A 22,922-nucleotide genomic window follows, 5' to 3' on the forward strand; every position below is an offset into this window, starting at 1 on the left:
CGATCATAATCAAAATACTACAGATAATATAGGTTCATGCAATTTTCTTGCAATAGCTTTAAATTACTCTATTCCTTCCAGACTCTAAGATCTATTCTGTCACATGCAGATCACAAGGCTTCAAACTAACATATTAAAACAAGGCAATTACATATAATCCAGTCAATAGAAAGAGATAATAAAATTAGAAGTATGGTATAAAATTATAAATGTCTCACTTTTAATGAAAATTGGATTCATTCGTGCATATTCAGGGGCTATGATTTAAAACATTATAAGATTATCAATCAGCCGCCTTCTGCACTGTAACAGCCACTGAGCAGGACTCCATGAGTATCTGAACGAGGGTAATCTGTACTGGAATAAAGAAAATTTAGATTGAAGAGCTTACTAGATGCTTGTCCTATTACAAAGACATGTATGTTCCGGTATCCGTATGCAGTGTTTTATAAAGTATTTCCATTAGCATTATAAATTTGTGTTCTTCAGCAAATCAGCAAGAGACTAATGGCACAAATCAATATCTTACTCTTCATAGCAACTAATATTAGGTCATTTATTATAGCAAAGGCCACTATAACCTCAGCTAACAGTATACCAGGCATTTCTATTTGAATACCATTTTTTTTAATGTGTCACAGGTGGAATGAGTTTTTCTTTCATAAAGTAGTCTTCATTGGCTTAAGAACCTTCAACTTCTTGAAGTGGGTGGTAGGTGCAGACACCTCAAGGAAAGCCAGCCATGCCTCCTGGGGGCCTTGCCACCAACTCCAGCTCCAGAGGAGTTGTGCCAAAGGGAGGGAGACAGGGAGCCGTGTGAAGGAGAAAAGAAAGGGACATGAGAAAATACAGATTATTTCAAATCCTTTCAGTGTCAGAAGCTTTCCCCCGGGTGCCATTGATAGCTAGTGTTTCCTGAGGGGAGTGAGAGGGAAAAAGCAGGCAAGGAGGCTACGCTTGATAGAATCCCAATTCTGCAGTTATTCAAGGAAAAAGCTTCTCAATTTCCTTAGGCTTCACTCCCTGCACAGTCACGGGCTCCTACTCCGACCTGAGACTCGACTGCTGGCTGTATTGCTCCAACACCACTTACAAGAGCAACTCTTCCTAGCAGCCTGAAGTTACCTAGCCCCGCGGAGTTCCTGACCCGCAGCGTTACTTGATAACAGACTTCTCTGTTTATTACTTAGAAAGTCTAAGCTGCTGACTTTCATTTTTAATTTACCACTGCTCATTTCTCAGATGTGTAAAAAGGAGATGGGAAAATTACAAGAATATTAAATATCAGCTCCAAGAACTCAAGTCAGGTGGAACTAAAGGTTTTTCCTTAGATGGTTGTGACCGATGAAGAAGACATTTCATTGTTATTCCATTAGGTTAGTAGCCAAATATAGATAAGGAGGAGAGTTTAATGCTGTTAAATACATGATCAGTCTAGAGTGCTTAAAATTAAGCTCAACAGCTCTGACATTCTGGAAGAAAAAAGAGGAGCAAATCCCTAGGTCCCAGTGAAACATTGCAAACAGCTACAATACAGATACCGTGACCAACATAACATAGTTGGTCTGCACACAAACCCTTGCTGTCTCCCAATATAAAATTCCCCGCAGAACACCGAGTACTTTCATGTAGATCACTTAGTTGTTACTTAACTATCCCTTCCGAATCGCAATGCACAATCATTCCCAGCTGGCTCTGTGAACGCTAGGGGACAACTATGACAGATATTTCTGAGGAAGCCGCATCTTTGAATTTCAGCTAATGCACAAAAGAGGTATTCTTTGCAGAGGGATATTTTAGAATTATTGGTTCTTCATGAGCAACCAAATGATTTTCCCTTCCTTTTCCCAATTTTAATTAGAATATTTTTCACCAAAAAGAAAGAAACACCCAGAATGCAACAAAAGACCTGAGAAAACAGTCAAGTAAGCAGAACAGTAAGGAGCCAACAGGGACACCACAAAGTGCTTACACAGGAAGCTCAGGGATTTTTTCATTAGAGCGGCCTTATTCTTAGCCAATTTACTCTTATTTTACACTATTTAACTCACTTAAGTTTGGCTACCTGGCTCCCGCACTGCCAGAACACTGGAAACAGTGAGTTAGAAAACAGGGCAGAAGCTCCCAGGGGTGAGACAGCACACCCCAAGAGCAAGCATTGGTAACAAATACGAGACCATAAAAAGAGGAGGAAAAAAAATTAGTTTTAAAAAACAGAACATGAAATGCAAGAGGCGTCTCAATCCGGGTACCTTTAGTTCAAATAAACAGGTCCACTCTCTTCAATAGGCAAGTGGTGGTCATTTTACATCACGGGTCAAAACAACAAGTCTTGCTACTGAGACATTTTGAAATATAACAACAAAAAAGAGTTAATTTTCTTTTTTGAGCATTTAGTGACTTTTAAACCCTCAGTTATCTAGGAAATGGTTCCTAAGAAGACTATTAGAGTTCCAAATGACTGAGGCATATATGAAAAGAAAGGAGGAGGAATGCTATGTAGTTTAAGGCCTTTTGGGGGGGGGGGGGACTCCCGTAAATGACATTTATCAACCCCTCTCCCTATACCTTCCCATCCTCTCGCTACCAGCAAACTCTGAAAATATATGCCTGCCAAAGAATGCACTAATATTTACATTATTTTTACTGGCTACAATATACTTTTCCACTATTATACACAGTTCCAGCTTACCTTCTTGCATACTGTTGGTCCATCCACATTTGCGCTCAGAATGATGCCTACTTTATAATCACCAGAAAAGTGACTTCAATTCCAGGTACTAGTGGGTGGCTTGTGGAAAGTCAAACCTAAAACATTGACTAGAGTGTCTTTCACTGAACAAAGAAATCCTATTCTGTCTCCAAAGGGGCTAAAAAGACGAGCCTAACCCCGGTAACCTTAATACAAACGAAGTTAAAAAGGCAGGGACTCAATAAGAACAAAGGATTGTTCCTTCTGATGACATCAATATGTATTAAACACGACGTGTTCCACATCCTTCTATCAATATTGGAGATGATAAATTTGCAAATTAATACCACATCGGCCATAACTGCATAAAATTACAACAGCACGCTTTCCAGGAGAGATTTTGATTTATACAAGGGTAGTAACTTTTATGTGTTTAAAGCTTCTGGAATTAAAGGAGGAGATGAGCTACTGGGAGCAAGCAGACTCCAACATGCGAGAAATAATTACGCTGGTGACCTCAGGCCCTATAAGGTCACCCTGCACCACGGGCCAAAGGAAGTCAGGAGCCATGAGCACTTACTTCACAGTCATACTGCCTGGAATGAAGGGCAAGTGTGGGCGCAAGTCATAAACTAGCAGGTGCTTGACCTCATAAAAAGGTCAATTATCTGAATGCTACATGGAGGATGTCACAAATAAGAAATACATAAAATTGGATTATGCAAAATATCTTCACTTCAAAATAAATCTGGAAACAATTTACAACATTTTATCTTTATCTGAATTATAATACAACAGCACAAAAGAGCACTAATCCTTCCTTATGAAGAACAATCAATCATATATTCAGTGTTTGGTAACATAAAAGTTACAAATACATGCTAAAGAGTGATAACTCAGAAAATATTTACAATGTTTATATGCCATTTTCCAAAGCTGTATTTGCTAATTATCATTCTGGTCCTGTGACACTGTTAGAGTGGGAATGACAATGCACTTATCCTAAAGTTTTCTATCAGAAGTTAGGCATTAAAAGCATACATCCTAACTGTATGTGTAAGAAACAAAAGGTTTCCTGACAGGTTCAGGGACAGAGAACTCCATGACCTGAAACAAAATTCTCGTATCAATTACGACACAGTTTTTGTGAGAATTTGTGAACTGGCTTTTCAGTTCAGATGGACTATTGCTCATTTTCCCCCCCAGTGAGTTCTGTCCTACTGCCAGATCCTTGGACAACAGAAATTAAGGCTAACTCTGAGGCAGAGACAGTAAGGAGAACAAAACGATAGGATGTGGCACAGGAAAGGAAAGGGAACAGCCAGCTGACACCCCTGCACGCGGCAGATACTGTGCGGGGTGCTGTACCAGTTTCCTTTCCAGTGAGCTCAGGAGTCCTAAGACAGCAACTAGCCTCTGGCCCATTGCTCTCCTTACATTCGCGGACAAACCTACAAAAGGCTTTAATCATATCGTGTACCTAAAAGTCCTGAAGACCCCAGTCAATATGACCCTCTTAGACCCAGCTCAGTCACTTTATGACCGTGAGGTCACAGAAAGTTGCCGCCCCCTTTAAACCTTAGGCTCCTCATCTCTAAGATGAAAGGCTTATCCCCTGGTCTGTCACCCGGTATGACATTCTGCTCTTCACGTAAAAGCAATCTGAGTTTCAAATAACTAACCAAGGGACTCTTAGATCAAGCTCGGTTATAAGTTAGGAGCTGCCAATATCGTTTAGGCAATAATTGTATATGCTTATGTGCTTGGGAGGATTAAATTATAAAATATCTGACGAGTGGTGTATTTACCAGATATATGGCTTAATATTTTACCTACTTCAGTGATTAAAAAGATTCCTATGCTAGAATAAGTTTGAAGTTTCTAAAAGAGCGCTTCCTGCTGCAACTTGCTACAATAATCATCTCCTCAAACATTAACGACAATGGAGAAGCGACTTCACTATGAGCATGCTGATGGCAGGTGTGGGCTGTCCACCAGCTGGCTCTATAACCTTTTTTTCCCTTCGGACAGCAAATCTGTTCACCAGCCCTGTGTGGTCATTCCTCATTTGCTGTGTGCTTTCTTCTCCTTTCAGACACTCACAATCCCTACTCCTTCAGCTTGACATCCTTTTATTACAATAAAAGGTCCTAGGAAAGCAAATTAAACCTAATTTTACACTCAGTCAATGTAAAAAGTTCCAGAATAGATTAATATATTATTGCAAGAGCTGTTAGTGTGAGACATTCTAGTTACATGTAGAATGCATGTTTGTTTAGTCTTTTGCAAAAAAAAAAAAAATACAATTATAGTAAGTGGTAAGATTAAATTTTTAAGTAAGCCAGTGTTCAGTTAATTTATAAAGTACTCCAGGATACTATAACTAAACACCAAGGATTCTAATTTATAATGGAAAGGTTTCTATTTGACAAGAACCACCTAGTTTATGCTTAAACAATGATGAGACCCATTAAGAGTAATTTTTTTATAGTTACTTTTCTGCTCCATTTTGTTGTTATTGTTAAATTTAATATGGCTAAAAATGACACTGAAAGCAGGGTTAATTAAGCCATATATCTATTTATTTCTCTACCCCCAACTCCATTTAAAATCTAAGGATGCTGGAGGAAGCAAGCCAGAATAAATGGTGGTTATGATCATGAGTTTCGTAGTCTGACCATCACTTTGTAACTGAGGGGCCTTCAGAAAGTGCTTTAACCTCCCCTGGCCTCAGTTAACTCATTTAAAGGAAAAGACCTGGGGTTACTACTACTAGTTCCTACTCAACAGGGTTACTACAACAGTTCAGTGAAATAGTACAGACCAGGTTCTTAGCAAAAGCCTGACAGAGAAAGTGTTTAGTTCATGGTGGGTATTGTCATTACTCTGCTTGTACCTATTCTCTCTGGACCCTCTCACAGGCATCTTGCCTAGCAACATACACGTTTATCATTGCTTCAGAGAGTAATCTGTGATCATATAATGCATTTGCATTGTACCTAACTCATTCTCTTCTTTCCAAAAAAAAAAAAAAAAATCAAATGGCATCCACCACCATCGCTATCGGTACCTCTCTTCCCAAACTGTCAAGAACACAAGGTTATACTAATCTTTGGTGTTTTTCTTAGAACTTTATATGCAACCTATAATTAAGGCTCGGAATTACTGCCTATCCTACCCCATCCACAGTAAGGCCTGGGTCCCCTATTCCCTTCTGCAACAGATCCCAACTACTTGCTCTATTTCAATCCATTCTCCCGCTCTACACTTGCCCCTTCTAAATAAAGATGTCTTTAAAATGGTTCTCAATATTTCTATAATAGTATTCTCCTTTTAAAAGAGTCTCTAGTGATTTGCTATTTAGTTTGACCTTCAATCTACTTCATAGTACTATATTCATAGTTTGTCTTTAAGTTGGAGGATCTTTTATTCAATAAGGTTTGTAATGAGCTGATGAGATAATTCTATTTTCTGGAATATTATAAAAAGCCATGAGTCACCATCTTAGAGAATACATTATGAATTTGACTCCAAAGGCAAGGGAAGTAAAGGCAAAAATAAATGAATAGGACTATATCAAACTAAAAAGCTTCTGTACAGCAAAAGGAACTGCCCACAAAACAAAAAGGCAACCAACTGAATGAGAAGTGATATTTGCAAACAACAGCTCCAACAAGGAGTTAATATCCAAAATATATAAAGAGCTCATACAACTCAACATCAAACAAACAAACAATCCAATTAAAAAAATGGACAGAGGACCTGAACAGACACCTTTCCCAAGAAGGCATGCAAATGGCCAATAGATATTTGAAAAGACTTTCAACTTCACTAGCTATTAGGGAAATGTAATCAGTGCTACAATGAGATACCACCTCACACCTGTTAGAATGGCTATTTTCAACTAAACAAGTAATAACGAATGTTGGAGATTGTGGAGAAAAAAGAACCCCCATTCACTGCTCGTGGGAACAAACTCCTATAGTTACAATGGAAAACAGTATGATGGTTCCCCAAAAAATTAAGAATAGAATTACCATATGACCCAGCAACCCCCTTTTTGGGTATCTGCTCAAAAACATTTATTTGCAAAGATGTATGTACCCCTATGTTCATTGCCCCATTATTCACAGTGGCCAAGATATGGAGAAAACCAAAGGGTCCTTCAGGAGAGGACTGGATAAAGAAGGTGTGGTCCATATATATTATGGAATACTACTCAGCCATAAGAAAAGATGAAATACTGCCATTTTCAACAGCATGGATAAACCTTGAGAATACTATGCCAAACAAAATAAGTCAGTCAGAAAAAGCTAAGAATCATATGATCTCACTCATATGAAGGATATAAAACTGAAACTCATAGATATAGACAACAGTATGGCAGTTACCAGAGCAAAGGGTTAGGGGTAGCAAAGGGTAAAGGGGGAGCAATGTATGGTGACAGAAGATGATCTGACTTTGGGTGGTGGGCACACAATGCAATATACAGCTTATGTGTCACAGAAATATACACTTGAAACCTATATGATCTTATTAACCAATGCTACCCTAATACAGTGGTCCCCAACCCCCGGGCTGTGGACCGGTACCAGTCCGTGGGCCATTTGGTACTGGTCCGCAGAGAAAGAATAAATAACTTACATTATTTCCGTTTTATTTATATTTAAGTCTGAACGATGTTTTATTTTTAAAGAATGACCAGATTCCCTCTGTTACATCCGTCTAAGACTCACTCTTGATGCTTGTCTTGGTCACATGATACATTTATCCGTCCCACCCTAAAGGCCGGTCCATGAAAATATTTTCTGACATTAAACCGGTCTGTGGCCCAAAAAAGGTTGGGGACCACTGCTCTAATACATTTAATAAAAAATAAATAGCCTGACCAGGCGGTGGTGCACTGGATAGAGCGTTGAACTGGGATGCAGAGGACCCCAAGGTCACTGGTTTGAGTGAGGGGTCGCTGGCTTGAGTGTGGGATCATAGTCATAACATAACCCCATGGTCGCTGGTTTGAGCCCAAAGGTCGCTGGCTTGAGCAGAGTCACTCAGTCTGCTGTATCCCCCCTCCTCGTCAAGGCACGTATGAGAAAGCAATCAATGAACAACTAAGGAGCCGCAATGAAGAATTGATTCTTCTCATCTCTCTCCCTTCCTGTCTGTCTGTCCCTATCTGTCCATCTCTCTATCTCTATCACACACAAAAAATTAATAATAAATAAATAAAATATAAAAATTCCCAGTAAGCGAATAAAAAAACAACACTCTCTCAGTAAATAGTCTTGCCTAAAGAAATGAAAGAATTTTAACTGGAGTTGTTAATTTGTAATATTTTGGTTATATGTGTAATATATATTGGCACTTATGGATTATGAACATATTTATTTGACAAGTACATAGTGCTTACCATGGCCTACATATGCTTCCATGTGCTTCATAAAGATTAACTAATTCCATCCTCAGAATAACCCTACAAAGTCTCACTATCCTCATTTCATCTGTGACAAAACTGAGAATGAGAAAGGTTAAGTGTTCAAGGTCACACACCTAATTCAACAATCCCTCTATAGTCACCCCAGCAAACACCTGGTAGAGTTATACCAATTATAACAACTGTACTCCTGTTTGAATCTGGTTTTCATTTCCTTCTCTTGCAATCATTTATTGTGTCTCTCAATGTGTGTAGTGATTATCTCATTAACAAGAATAACTGGTATGGGCAAACAGTTGTTAAAATGAATCCATCTAATACCAAGGCAAAATTTCCATAGCAAAAAGATTTTGTAAAATTTCTTAGAGACTTTATCTTTAAAAAAGTAAAACAGATTTATTTTATCCCAATCTCATAAAAGATTAAAATTTTAATTCTAAGTTATTCTTTAAGAAAATTAAAAAATAAATTAAATCACAATGCTGAATTGGGATACCACATACTTTTTCCAAAAAGAAAAAAAGTGTAATAGCACAAATAAAACGTTTTTTCAGTGCAAATTTGAACTAGCAGCATGATTATTTTGCAAAAAAATGTTTAAAAACTTCAACAATTTTTCCCAAGGCCTCTTCCAATCCCTTCAAGTTATACTCATTTGAAAAATTCATTAGTCAAACCCTTGCTAATTTTTTTCTTTTTCAGTAGTAGTACATTGGTCTAAGATCTGTATTTCCTAAGGATTCACAATTCCAACTCTGACTTGGAAATCCTCCACCTTGTATTTGCACTTAAACTTCATCAGATCAATTACTAACACATTGGCACCTATAAGCAAAATAATGCAATGGGCAGAGACAAGTGTAGTAATAAAGAGGATAAGATTTGGGGGGGGAGGGATTAAATTTATAAGAGGTCTGTCCATTAGTGAATATCTAGGTATTTATATAACTGTTCTTTTCTGGTAACCAAACTCTAAAACATAGGGAGTTCAGAAAGTACATGAGTAGAATTTGAGAATTCTGGTTTTCACGTGAAGGTAAGTGACTCACTTGCGCTAATAGGTAGATGAGAGCTTATTTGTGATTTTGGTACTGTTCTAAGGAGCATGTACAGCTGTGCAGAGGGCATGAGAACTCTTACGCGACAGGACGTGGTCCATGTACTGAGGTAAGTAAGGGGCCCAGGCGTCGATGGCTTCCTTCCGCCCCGCCTGCTCGATTCTTCTCAGCTCGGCCAGCAGCAGGGCCTGCGCGGCTTCCCGGACCTGAGAGGAGACCACAGAGCCACACATAAAAACGTCAGGCAGGCCATCTGGGGAGGTGTTTAATAACTAGGAAGCTCAGAATAAAATGATACAAACCATATCTATTTACAAGACAAAGACTACTAACTAAATAATGAATTCAGGACTACAAGTGGAATAAATTGAATGCCTGCAAATCAAAGACATTTTAATTACTGATCTCACTGAAAAATATTTTAACCTTAATAGACTGAATGATGTTTGAACATATAATCAACTTGGGGTTTAAAATTTCACCTTCCTAAGCTTTTAAAACATTCTTGCACTTTACTTTTGTACTTTCAGCTTTAAAAATCTATATATTGTTAAAAGTCATTGTTAGTACTATTAAATGTTTTTTCCTTTAGCTTGAAGAAGTTTAATGCTATCTAGTGATGCCTTATAATATATATATACTAAATAGCTATTGTTTATAAAAACATACATGTATAAATCCACACATTCATGTATACCTAAGACATGCTTAAATAATTTGTTTTCAACAAATAAGCAAGTATATAGCTGTGTAATGACATTAGTTTTATAGATGGACACTTGTTTTAAAATTTTTATTAGCTGAACTTTTCTTCCTTTTCTTTCTTTCATAACAATTTTTTTTTGCAGTTTTGGTTTAGTTTTATTTTATTCTGGCAACAGTGCCACAGGCATGGGGTGAAAGGATCTAGTCAACTGTCAAGTGATGTACCAATCAATTAACTATTTATAATTGAAAAGATAAGTCGACATAATCTGATAAGAGTTAGAATGAAAAATTTTAATTAAAACTGACTTTTGAAGTAAATTAAAATATTATTCAATGCAAAACCATGAAATAAAATTTCATGTATGTTTCAATTCCACGTGGAGTTGAGGGAAGGAAGATGAGGAAAGGAGCAAACATGTTAACTATATTTGGTAAATTAAAAATGGGTGAGTAATACAAACTGCTACACCTATATGGGTCAAATGCCATAATAAGGAAAATCTCTATAAAATGTTTCCAAGTCTCTGGCAGATATTATATTCTAAGCAATATCTAATACAGCCTAACTCTATTAACACAAAATAATAGCTATCATTTACTGAGCTCCTACAATGTGTCAGACTCTGCACTAACTGTTTTAACTTGAATTACCTTATTTGACCCTGACAGCAATCCCATGAGGAATACATTATTATCCCCACTTTACAAATGAGCTTCAAATAGGTTAAATGGCCCAGGGTCACAAAGTTAATAATTGGCAGGACTGATATTTAAATCCAGGTCTCTTCTAGTCCAAAGACCTTTCCTTTTATTATAACACGGTACCGCCCCTTAGACTATAACTAGCTATTCACTTAGCGTTCGATGGGTGAGATTATACCTGCGCGTGTGATTTTGGGGGAGAGGGGTTGTATGCATGTGTGTGTGAATGCATGTGTACAATCTGCATAGAAACCAATACTTAAGAAACAGTTCCATAAAGTATATGAAACCTTTTATCAAATACTCACTGGTTAAAATAAAAGTAAACAAATATGCAAGCAGAAAAATTACTGCTTAGTATATAAACTGAAAAAAAATCATAAATCCAGATTTCCTATCACGTAATAAACAGTGATAAGAAATTAGATAAACATTAACCATTTTTGTTTCAAATGTACACTTGCTCAGAGCCCTTTGAATGTTTCTGTTCTCCATCCACATCACCTCTTGTTACCTCCAAGCAGCGATCCTGCCATCTGCGAGCGAGCATCTCCAGGAGCGGGGGCCTGAATCTGTCCAACCCCAGCAGGTCTGGCAGCATCACACAGTGCATGGCAGCCAGCTGGCTCCACCCTATTCAAATGTAATACAGTGAACATACTTTAAATATTTGGGTATTCCCCAGTTCAAAGATTTTCCTTTATTTAAGCATACCAGAAACACAGAAAAAGGTAGATCTGCTAACTTGTTGTGAATTACATAAAGTCAGGGCTGGGAAAGCAGAGACATAAACTAGAGCCACAGACTGGAAACTACTACGGTTAGAAGGACATTCCCTCAGCTGTCCAAAGACAGGTGCATGTCCATCTTCCAGTCATCTGTGCACCACCACTGGGTCAGTCAACAGGGTGTCTTTCCTTTCCTCTCAGAGGGCTTTAATAAAGGTATTTATTGACCTCTTTTCTTAGTGAGTCAGGTATTTAATCACAGTCATAGCTGAAATAAGTAACACAACACTAATGTTGAGAGGAAAATGAATTCAGCCATTCCACAAAATAAAAAGTTTACCATCCAAAATTTACAAAATCTAGGCACCATTAAGTCTAACCTATGGGAATGAAAGTTGTATTTTTTCAAAATTTGAATCCACAATATAGAATATGATTATATGAAGGAGACAGCACTGTAAACCACCACAATATTTAGAGGTACAATACTTAAACATTCTCAAATAATCATGTCAACTTTATTTTAGAGACAATAAATGTCTCATTTTTTTTTATTCATTTTTTTTTTTTTTAGAGAAAGGAGACAGAGAGAGAGAGAAAGACAGAGAGAGAGAAGGGGGGGGGAGGAGCAGGAAGCATCAACTCCCATATGTGCCTTGACCAGGCAAGCCTGGGGTTTTGAACCAGCGACCTCAGCATTCCAGGTCAACGCTTTACCCACTGCGCCACCATAGGTCAGGCTAAATGTCTCATTCTTTCCAAATTATACATAAAACTACTATGAATCCACAATAATTACCATTATTACCTCCTGGAATAACATTTAAAGACAAATAAGAATAAATGCAAAAAGACTTCTCTACTACCATATTACAACTGTAGTATTCTGAAACAAAACAAAACAAACAAAAAACCCTACCTCAAAATGATTATTGGGATTGTTAAAAAGAGTGAGTGAATGAGAGACAAGCCTCCTATCAAAATTCATCCTTTTAGTAAGAAAATTTTCTTCAACTGAGAACATATATTAGCTAAGGTGACAAGTATGCACTTACAGAGGGCTATGTATATGTACATGTGCACACACATACACATAACTAATACCTCTCAGTAATTTCTTAAAGTTTTACTGTCTCATAAAAGTATGAAGTGTATTTATGAGCTTAATTTTAATGAGTTTCATCATTCTCCAAAGTCGTTAGCTTATTATTATTATTTTTTTTTGTATTTTTCTGAAGCTGGAAACTGGGAGGCAGTCAGACGGACTCCCACATGCGGCCGACCAGGAGCCACCCGGCACGCCCACCAGGGGGTGATGCTCTGCCCATCTGGGGCGTCGCTCTGTTGTGACCAGAGCCACTCGAGCGCCTGGGACAGAGGCCACAGAGCCATCCCCAGCGCCCAGGCCATCTTTTGCTCCAATGGAGCCTTGGCTGCGGGAGGGGAAGAGAGAGACAGAGAGGAAGGAGAGGGGGAGGGGTGGAGAAGCAGATGGGTGCCTCTCCTATGTGTCCTGGCCGGGAATCGAATCTGGGACTTCCACAGGCCAGGCCGACGCTCTACCACTGAGCCAACCGGCCAGGGCTATTAGCTTATTTTTGATGTAAAAGATTGTCTCTCACAATAGTTTAACAAAGCTGACCCTAATTACTTTCGCTAAAATCCAGTTTTAACATATTATCCTCAGTACAGGTCTATGACAGGGACACTAAACAAACAACGGGTGATATTGTTAAGTGCCTATGTTTTCTCTCCCAAGGAGTGGTACCTAGAACACGGGCTCTGTACTTCGCAGACACTGCACCACTCTTTCTATTTCAATGGACTAAAAATACTGTGTTCAGTGAATAGCTAGATCATTCTGGGTTTCATTTGAGATTCTATAAATTTCTTCCTTGTTATATTATTCAAACTGGTGCAGATTGAGCCCACAATGCAGAGTGGACATAACGCAGAGCTCACATGTGCCATTAAGCTTCCAGGCAGTATAAGTAATCCTAGGAGGCTCTTGGGGGATAAGGATTTGTGTATTCCATTCATATTTTCAGAAGTCCAAAAATATTTTCTACTAGTGTAACTCCATAGAAATAATATGGTAGCCTAGCTAAATCTTAAAAATTGAATTACTGATTTTTGGCTCGGCCAGAAAGAAATAGTAAGAAGGATAAAATAGGTGACTTCTAATCAGTCTATAATCACTGGTGCTAATCATCATTCTGAAGACCTTTCAAATTAGAATGTAAATTAAGAGACCTGTCAGATCCCTTCTCACCAGGGCCCGAGGTATGTAAAGAGTGCAAAGTGTGTCTCTCACAGGGTAATGCCACACATAAAATAAACTGATAGCTCTAACACCAGGAGTCCTTGGCAAACATCACCATGAAAACCAATCCACCTTTTAACACCCACTTCACATCAAAGACTAGCATCCTTGCATTTCTTTAACAGCATCCTAGATGACAAGAAACATGGTGTGTTCCGGCCAGGGGTAACATTACATTTTTAGAACTGGCCCTTATCATCGACATTAGCAAATAAAGTTAGAAAATGGAAATTTTACCATCTCATACATAATAAAGCAGATTCATGTATAAATTAGACTAAAAAAAAGAACACATTAAATTAGAATAAAGCACAGATTGAAAGGAAGTTGTTAGAAGTTGAGAGAGAATACCTTCATTTACTAAGAAACAGGGAGGTAAAGCAGAGCCAGAGGGGTCAGCCTCAGACCGAGCAGAAATGACAGGCGCAGGAACTTGCAGAAGGAAAGAGGAGAAATAAAAAACAAAGAATTGAAGTACAGCAGTTTCTGGAAAAAAGCTCAGTATTAGTGAAGAATGAAAAACAAAGTTGGCAAAACATAGTAAATGTAGAACTGAAAAATGATGTTTTAATCAGACGGACATGGTCGTTAAAGATTACAGTAGGGAAATTATGTACTCTATTAAACAATAATCATGGTGTAGTTCAAATTCCTCTTAAAACCAAAATCTATTTAATATTAGATTTGAATGAGGTGTCAACTAATACAAAAACAGTTCTAAAACTAAGGCTACAATGAAAAAAAATGTCAACGTATTAAAAATTAGCAAAAATGTAACTCAATTTTTAAAATGTATCACATAATAAAAAGTTTGTTGGTCTTCATGTCAATTACATTTTTCCTAATAATTTTCTAACATTATATATAAATTTATTTTTTAATCTCTCAGACCAATATCCATTGAGATCACTGTAGTATTCCATACTCATCTTATAAAAACTCAATTTAAAATATGCCAACTTAGAGAGAACATACACTGCTCACAAAAACTAGGGCATATTTTATCCCTTCACATTCATTTTAAAATATTCTCTAATTTTTGTGAGCAATGTATATATTACACTTAACTCTTGTTAGAAGAATCCCAACAGAGCTTCATTCTTTGGAGTTTAAAAATATTTTTATGAGACAAAAATTATTGTCTAAGAGTAATTACTGTAAATGTTATAATCCTTATAAAATAGATTCAACCCCTCCCCCGCAAAATGTTACGTTACCAGGAAAATGTTTCAGCTTAAATTACCATATGAAAAGGCAAAAGGGCCGTATGGCCCACACATTCTACAACTGGAGGTCAATGTTAAGATTTAGAGGTCACGGCTGGACACTTCCTTCCTATGGAGAAATTACCATATGTCATGCACAAGCATCTTCAAATTAATCCCCCTTCTTTCTTCTGTCATTGAACAGCAATAGGTTTGGGCTCCTGAACAGATTAAGCTTTGTCTGCTGAATGAGATGTTTGCTTTTCATGCAGTGAAGTTCTTTTGTAACTACAGGACAGCTGCATGAAAACAACTTTTCATAATTTCCACACGAATGCACCATAATGTCAATCAGGCACGTGTGAGGCCAACAGCAGACCAAAGGAAACGTAGGAGCAGTAATAAAAAACAGCAAATCCAAGTCCTTAAACCCTAAGAAGCATACCTTACATACATAAAAGTTTTAACTGGGAAAGCATTTTTTCTGGTATAATAGACCTGTTTTTTGGTCCTTATGAAATTAGAATTATTTTACAATGGTATGCTTATAGAAAGGAGAGTGCTACTCTTCATTGCGTATTTCACAAGTTCTAATAATATCCTGCTCACAAAAATTAGGGGATATTTCAAAATGAATACGAAGTGATAAGAAAAAGAATGTGACTTTTTTATTAAACAAGAACATCAGAAAAACAAACGACAAGTCAAAGAAAGTTGTTTGATTACACAAATGAGATGCAAAATGAACTTTTATTTCATTGGTGAAAATGCACTACACAAAAAGCTGGAAGTACTGAATATCTGCACGTTCCTGATGCCCTAACTTTTGTGAGCAGTTCCATTATAGTTCCATTATAAAGTCATCTTACAAAGAAACCCCAAATATTTCTATATCCCATTGTTATTATTTTTCCATTTTTAAAAATCATGTTAAATGATAAATTCAGTTATTATACCCTAGAAAATATTCACTTCCTCATGCCAGAAGTTGGTAAGCTTTGGTGGCAAGGAGAAAATTGTCATGTTTTAGTTTCTTGCCACCAAAACTGTTGAGCAAGTGCCTCTGGTGGTTTCCAATAGTTGAATCATTTCTGTAATTTCACTTTTTTAAAAAAGGGAGAAATTATTATTATCCCAGAAAGATTACCAACTCTAATTTTAGTCTTCATTTTGAGAGGACACTCCAATGAGAGGTGAGGAAATTCAACAGAAGTAAATAAAAACTTAGGGCTAAGTTATCATTGCCTAACCTAGCTCATATTAGTGGGGTTAAACCACACTGTTTCCTCTCAGTCACAAGTCTAAAGGGAGCTATAAATGCTACCGGCAAAGCTGCTAGAATGTTTTATATAATAAAATAAAATATTGTTTAATGTAAGTGACTATTTTTAATGAGAGAAATAAACATTCTGTGTATCATATTTCTGAAGTCCTGTTTAAATGACATAGAGAAAAAACTATTTATACTTTAATAAATTTGGTGGGCACTAAAAATCAAGGCAAAAACTATATATAATAGAAACCAAGGAATCAGATCTACTATGTTTTAAAGATCTCTACATCACTACTCAAAATAACATTATTCAGACTATGTCATAACTGGAACTGCAGAATCTGTAACAATTTTCATAATTAATTGAGAATATTAAAATTAAATGCTGCTAGAGCTTTTAAAATATGTTCCATATATAGAAAAATCAGCAATAGAAACAAGAACAGAGTGCCACTTCCAAAATAAAGAGCTCAAAATATAATGACAAATAATACAGCTGAAGAAGTTACATGTAGAACTGAACATCAAAGGTCGACACCATAAAACATAAGCAAACATTTTCTTTCTCTCTCTCTCTTTCTTTCTTTCTCTCTCTCTCTTTCTTTCTTTTTTTATTCAATGAGAGGTAGGGAAGCGAAGACAGACTCCTGCATGCACCCTGACTGGGATCCACCCAGCATGCCCACTAGCGGGCGATGCTCTGTCCATCTGGGGTGTTACTCTGTTGCTCAGCAACTGAGCTCTTCTTAGTGCCTGAGGTAGAGGCCATTAAGCCTTGCTCAGTGCCTGGGGCCAACATGCTCCTGACTCCTACGCTAGTTATGGACATATTGACTCTAGAGCATATAGGTTCATAAGTGAAGAAAAATGAATATATGTCCTTTTCCTTTGAGCTTCCAAAGCAGCCCAATGTTATAAGTATTTTTTTTAAAAAAAAGAAAAGGCACACAAGTTCAAACACAGCATTTTAAGGTGCAGGTGCATCCAATGACCTGATATATGTACTCCAAGGTTTTTGATCTAGACCTTACAAAAGAACGGTGAGATACTATTGGTCAATTTATGTAATGATTCCTAATATAACATAACAATGACTGCTGCTTACTTCTCAGTTTAGACAACCTAAATTGAATCCACTTTTGAAACATAAAATTGCTTAGACTCACTTCCATACATCCCACTGCGTAAAGATGCAAGTACTAACCAAGATATGGTCACAGTCAAGAGAAGCAACAGAGACACAGACCTAAGTCATATGCCATGAGATGACTGAACTGATCAAGAGAAGTACCTTTGTCAGAATGTAAAATGGCTTAGAGCTTTGGGTAGATGTAGGGCTCTTTGAGCATAAACAAAAATCTAGCTGTTTGATATTTTTGATCCCTTTCTCAAGTGAGATGTTTTATAAACTATAAAATCAAGTATCTAACAAATAGAAACTATTTCTACCAAAAAAGTGCACAACTGTAAGTGTTGCTTATTGGCAAACACTGAATGAGTAAGCCAACTATTAGTTAGACAAAATAAATTTCTTGTGAAGAAATTATTTTCCAACAAAATATGCTGATATTAATTATGAAAAAGTATGTTAGCTAAACAATCTACATCAGTGGTAGTCAACCTGGTTCTTACTGCCCACTAGTGGGCATTCCAGTTTTCATGGTGGGCAGTAGCAGAACAACCAAAGTATAAATAAAAAGATAGATTTAACTATAGTAAGTTGTTTTATAAAGATTTATTCTGCCAAACTTAGTGAAAATCTGATATAAAGTACTTGGTAAGTAATTATTATTATATGCTTTAACTTGCTGCAACTCTGCTTTATAAATTTTATAAAGTAAAGTTACTTCCCTACTTTATAAATCACCATTACTGTGGAACCGGTGGGCGGTTAGAAAATTTTACTACTGAGATACAAAAGTGGGTGGTAGGTATAAAAAGGCTGACTACCCCTGCTCTACATCTTTTTCATTCTCTGACCCAAATGCCTATGAAAGGTCCAGTCCCCAGCTAAAGCCTTTACTCCATATAGACTGTTTTGTAGCTGAACAAGTGTTAGCCAGCATGAAAGTGACAGTTTATTGAAAAGGAGCATATTCATGTTTGCAGTTCAACTTGAAGAATGGATTGTGAGTCAACATGCACTGTGTGGGAGTCAGGAAAAAAAAGCACAAGGAAAGAGGAAGATGTCCAAAGAAAACCAAAGTAAGAAAAGTCAGAGTAGACGAGAGTATCTTCTAAGTACTGAACTGAGTCAGGGGACTCAGAGCTTTTGTCTGTAGCTTTTATTACTTCTTACCCTCAATTGGTTGTGCATGCTCACATGTTATCTACTAGATGTATATAAACTACTCAGGAGAATATCAACCAGACTAAACTCTCTAACATCCACAAAAGAGATGTGTGGAGAATAAAAAGTGCTTAACAAAACTTGGTGAAAGAGATCGTTAAGCCATATTTTCATTTCAATATCCAAAGAGAAAGTGGGTTTCATGATGCCATTCTACTAACTCTCAGTAGAGATTGCTAACCTTCATTCCCTTCAAGGACAAGCATCTGTGCTGTCCCAATGGAAATTCCTAAATCCACTGCCTTAGGTAAATGTTCTATGACAAGATTAAATTTTCCATGCCTTCTTCACTGCTCTCAGAACTCGACACTTTCTGAAAGAAGCAACAATAAAGCATTCCAACTTTACCATCCCCCAACCTGTCCAGGTGTGCAAATTCAATGCCGTAATGGTGGTCAGGTATGTAGTGCCTCATAGCAATGTCACAAATTATTCTGGATCACTAGTATCTGCTATGATTATACAGGGAGAAAAATGCCATCCAAGAAGAAACATCAACTGCAAAGAATGATAATGAAGATGATGATGACAAATAATATCTCTAATAAGCACAGATTTTAAATGAAGCTTTAAACTAACTAATGCAGGGAAGGATGCTTTGCCACTGCTTTGCATTGTATAATCAAAAAGATATTTTCAGTGGATTTAGATCTAGAGTTAAAAGATGTTGGCTATATCCTAATTACACTATCTGTACTCTAACCATGTCTCATAGCTGTGTGGGCCTGCTTCCATTTCTCTCTGAAGTAATGCTCTAAACATATTAAAACTATAAAACATAAAGAATTTTTACTTTATAAGGTAATAGTATATTTGGGACATTTTCAATGCGAAAAGAGAAGAACTACTGCTGGTCAAGATGGAGCAACACATTTATAATCCCATCTAAAACAACTCGGAGGGAAAAAAAAGCAAAATACATAAAACAATGGTTCTAAGCCACAGGACCTCAAGATGGGCTGAGAGTCGGGGAGACAAGGTGAGCCCTGTGGTGGCCCCAGCTTATTGCCATGAGCGAGTCTCTAGGATAAGACACAGGAAAGGGGGACTTGAGGACGAGCCCAGCAGTTTCCCTGAGTTGAGAAGACAGAGCAGAGAGTCTCAGGAAACTAGGGCAGCTAAATTCACAGGACAGAGAGAAGAGTGTTACAGAGATTCAAGTTCTTAGAGGCCCACATCAAATATTCAGCAGGGTACTGACCAGTGCGTGTATGTTAGGAAGCTACGAGAGGCTGGGGAAACAGCCTCTCAGAGAGCCAGAAACAGCACCTGCTCCCACCAGCTTGACTGTAAAATTCATAATCCATGGGGTACTAGACAAAGTACTCAGGAAGGGCTTCCCTTAGCAATGGGAAATAATTAGCTTTAGACAAGAAACACCATTTCAAACCCACCTAGCAAATCATAAAAGCAATACAATATTACCCATCTTTGTTACGTTAGCCATTTTTTAAAACTTATTTTTATTTAATTAATTGTGTTTATATAGATTCTAGGGTCACCCCAAATGCACTCCCTCCCCCATATTCCCCTCAACATCTCCCTTGCCCCCCTCCCCACAGCGCCCTCCCACGTTAGCCATTTTGATGGATATATATTCACCTTTAACTTAGGAAAACATGTTATCTGCTGAAACTGAAGACAAATATATGCAGAAATCCTACTTTTAGTTCCATACACAACAGAGATGCTTATAATGTACAATATGGTTCAAACACAAAAATATTCAGAGCAGATTTATGAAAACCAAACCCTGGAAATAATGCAAATGTCTATTGACAGGATGAATGGATGAATAAACTGTGGTCCAGTCATTCAACAGAACACTATACAGCAATAAAAATGAACAATGAAAATGAGCTAGCCACAGTCTAATGCAACATTATTGATAAATCCCAGGAAGCCAAACGCAAAAGAATACATTCTCCGTGCTTGAATGAATTCATATACAGTTCAAAACATGGGCAAGCTAAAGTATAGTGCTTAGGGATTGAAACTTCGGGGGCGCTACTACAAGGAAAGAAAGAACGTGATTTCCTAAAACTTGAGGCAGGTGCCTCTGGAAGCGGAAGGCGTGCCCGCGAAGGGGCCATGAGGCAGGTGCCTCCGGAAGCGGAAGGCGTGCCCGCGAAGGGGCCGCGCAGGAGGCTCCTGGAGCCCTGGCTGCGCTCTGCTGCTTGTCCAAGGACGTCGTCACAAAGGGGACTAGCTTGTAAAAATCCCTGAGCTACAGACTTGTTCTGTACATTTTTCAGTAAGTATATTTCATATACAAGTATAAAAAGTTATATAACCCAAACTTTTAACTTTCAGACAAGTTACTATAAACTATAAAATAATGATATAAGGTCAATGTGAAGACTGATGAACGAGAGGGCAGAGTGACTTTGGGGAGTTGGCAGGAAGGATGGGAGTGGTGTAGATTGTGCGAGCTTATCTTCCATAACAAGAAGCCAACAGACCCTGCCTGGAACTGAAACTCAAGCCCACCGCTTAGGGATGCTAGAATACATACTGAATAATCAGCTGAGAGAATAAGCACTTGTCCCAGGAAAGAGGACAACTATAGATAAGAAGTTGGAGGCCTATGGTTTACCTAGCAAAATTTGTAGGTTCATTGACTCTTTAAAACCTAGAGAGATTTAAGAATGTAGAATTTTAAATCTTAAAAAAAAAAAACCCTAAAGAAAAAAGAACACCCTAAAATGTCATCCTTGACAAGCAGAACCTTCATCACCCCATCTCATTTACTTCAATCCTACCACCTTCTGAAATCCACAGCTCTGAGGAAGGCAAGCTCTCTAAGTGGAAGTGACTCTCCTTCACCTTAAGGCTCACCTGTCAGCCTTAAAATGAGTATAAAAGATCATAAAGGAAGAGAAACCCAACCTCTCTTCTTCTATCCCCTCGTGAAAAACAAAGCTACAGACAAAAGTTAAGAGATATAATGATTTAAATAAAAAGAAAGGATTTCCACTTGTGGACTACAATGCATGGACTCCTGGCACATGACTAGAGTACAGAAATGTGAATTTAAACATTTCTAAATGTAGTTAAACAACAGGTATAACTTGTAAACTCAAGCTACATAATTACGGCACCAGTGTGTCAAGTTAAGGTGCCCCTAATGCATAAAAATTAGGCCAAAGACAGTACAATAAAATTATGTGAAATATGCTCATTTATCAGTTTCTAAATAAATCTGATTTATTTTTAACTGACATCTTAATTATGTATATTTACATCTGGAATATAACAACTTTTCTCTCTTTTAACAATCTGAGACAAACAAAATGTTATGATTATACATTAGCTGTGCCCCCTCAATGTCTAGAGCTGAAATGTCATGTCAATTGCTTAAGAAGATTTAATTTTACCTTGTTTAATTTGTCCTTGCACAATATTTCTGGAAGTTGGAGGAGAACCCCGTGCCTTAGAAAGGTCAGGGGTGCTTGGTCGAGGGGGCCTTTAAAAAGAAGAAAACACATGTGTATATATTCATATTTTCATATTTCCAGAGTCATTTAAAATATTGCACTTTCTAATTCCAAGTGAATCACAAAAGGAACACACATAGAACATTTTAAATTTACTGTTCCAAAAAGATGAGGATTTTTTGGTCTGTTTTGTACCTATTAATACTTTCTATTTCAAATTTTAGTATAGGAAATTAAATAGTTAGCAAATAGCAAGAAAGAATTACACATCTACAATTTATGCTTTATATTAGTTTAACAAATATTTATAAACACTTGAACATACTACCGGTGAGAAATTGCATAATTAGCACACTGTTGTTCAATATTAGCATGCTGAGGTTAGAGCTTACTCATATCACTGGTCTAAATAAATTCATGGAACAATACTTTTGAGTTTAAAAGAATTCAGACCTAAAATCTGAAAAAGATAACACGGCATTAAGAAATCCTGGATGCTAGAGGCAAACTGTCTCATGTTGGGTTCTGGGTCTACACCTCACTATTGTGTGACCTTGGACCAGTTACTTAACCTCTCTGGTCTCAGTGCTCTTATCTGTAATAAAACATTATAAAAGTACCTACCTTATAGGGTTAGTACCTATAAGTACCTGAGATAGTACCTGTGAAGTGCTTACATCAGAGCCAAATACAAGGTAAGTGCAGCTTAAGTGTTCGTTAGATTAAAAAAAAAACTTAATATGGTCAACTTGCACTAAAGTATAATAAAATCACAGTTAAAAAGTAGCCTTCATGACTTCTGGAAAACAGGAGATAATAATTCAGGTTAAGTATTCTGGAAATATTAAAATAGTACTCTCCTGCACTAAAAAATGTTGTTTTCTCTTTTCCTATTGAAAAATTTTTACTATACTTCTCACAAAATTCTGAAAACAATCACTGAACACATATTATTCATTACATAAGGGTCACAATGAAGAGTAGCATTTAACCAAATATACATTTTGCATTA

The 22,922-nt window shown here is 37.2% G+C and overlaps 1 protein-coding gene across 3 annotated transcripts in view; it reads right to left on the reverse strand.

Moving 5' to 3' along the window:
- The window catches only part of WDR7 (WD repeat domain 7), a 313,941-nt gene that overhangs the window by 199,320 nt on the left and 91,699 nt on the right, over positions 1-22,922 (reverse strand). For 2 of the 3 annotated variants that reach the window (XM_066246276.1, XM_066246273.1), the window contains exons 16-19: positions 21,851-21,939; positions 13,997-14,077; positions 11,109-11,227; positions 9,267-9,390 (exon numbers count right to left, since the gene is read on the reverse strand). In XM_066246276.1, coding sequence (XP_066102373.1) covers positions 9,267-9,390; positions 11,109-11,227; positions 13,997-14,077; positions 21,851-21,939 — 413 coding nt within the window. The remainder of the gene's footprint in view (positions 1-9,266; positions 9,391-11,108; positions 11,228-13,996; positions 14,078-21,850; positions 21,940-22,922) is intronic. The other variant, XM_066246274.1, reaches the window with a different exon arrangement.

Source organism: Saccopteryx bilineata, chromosome 11 (assembly GCF_036850765.1).
Source record: "Saccopteryx bilineata isolate mSacBil1 chromosome 11, mSacBil1_pri_phased_curated, whole genome shotgun sequence".
NCBI classification, from domain to species: Eukaryota; Metazoa; Chordata; class Mammalia; order Chiroptera; family Emballonuridae; genus Saccopteryx; species Saccopteryx bilineata.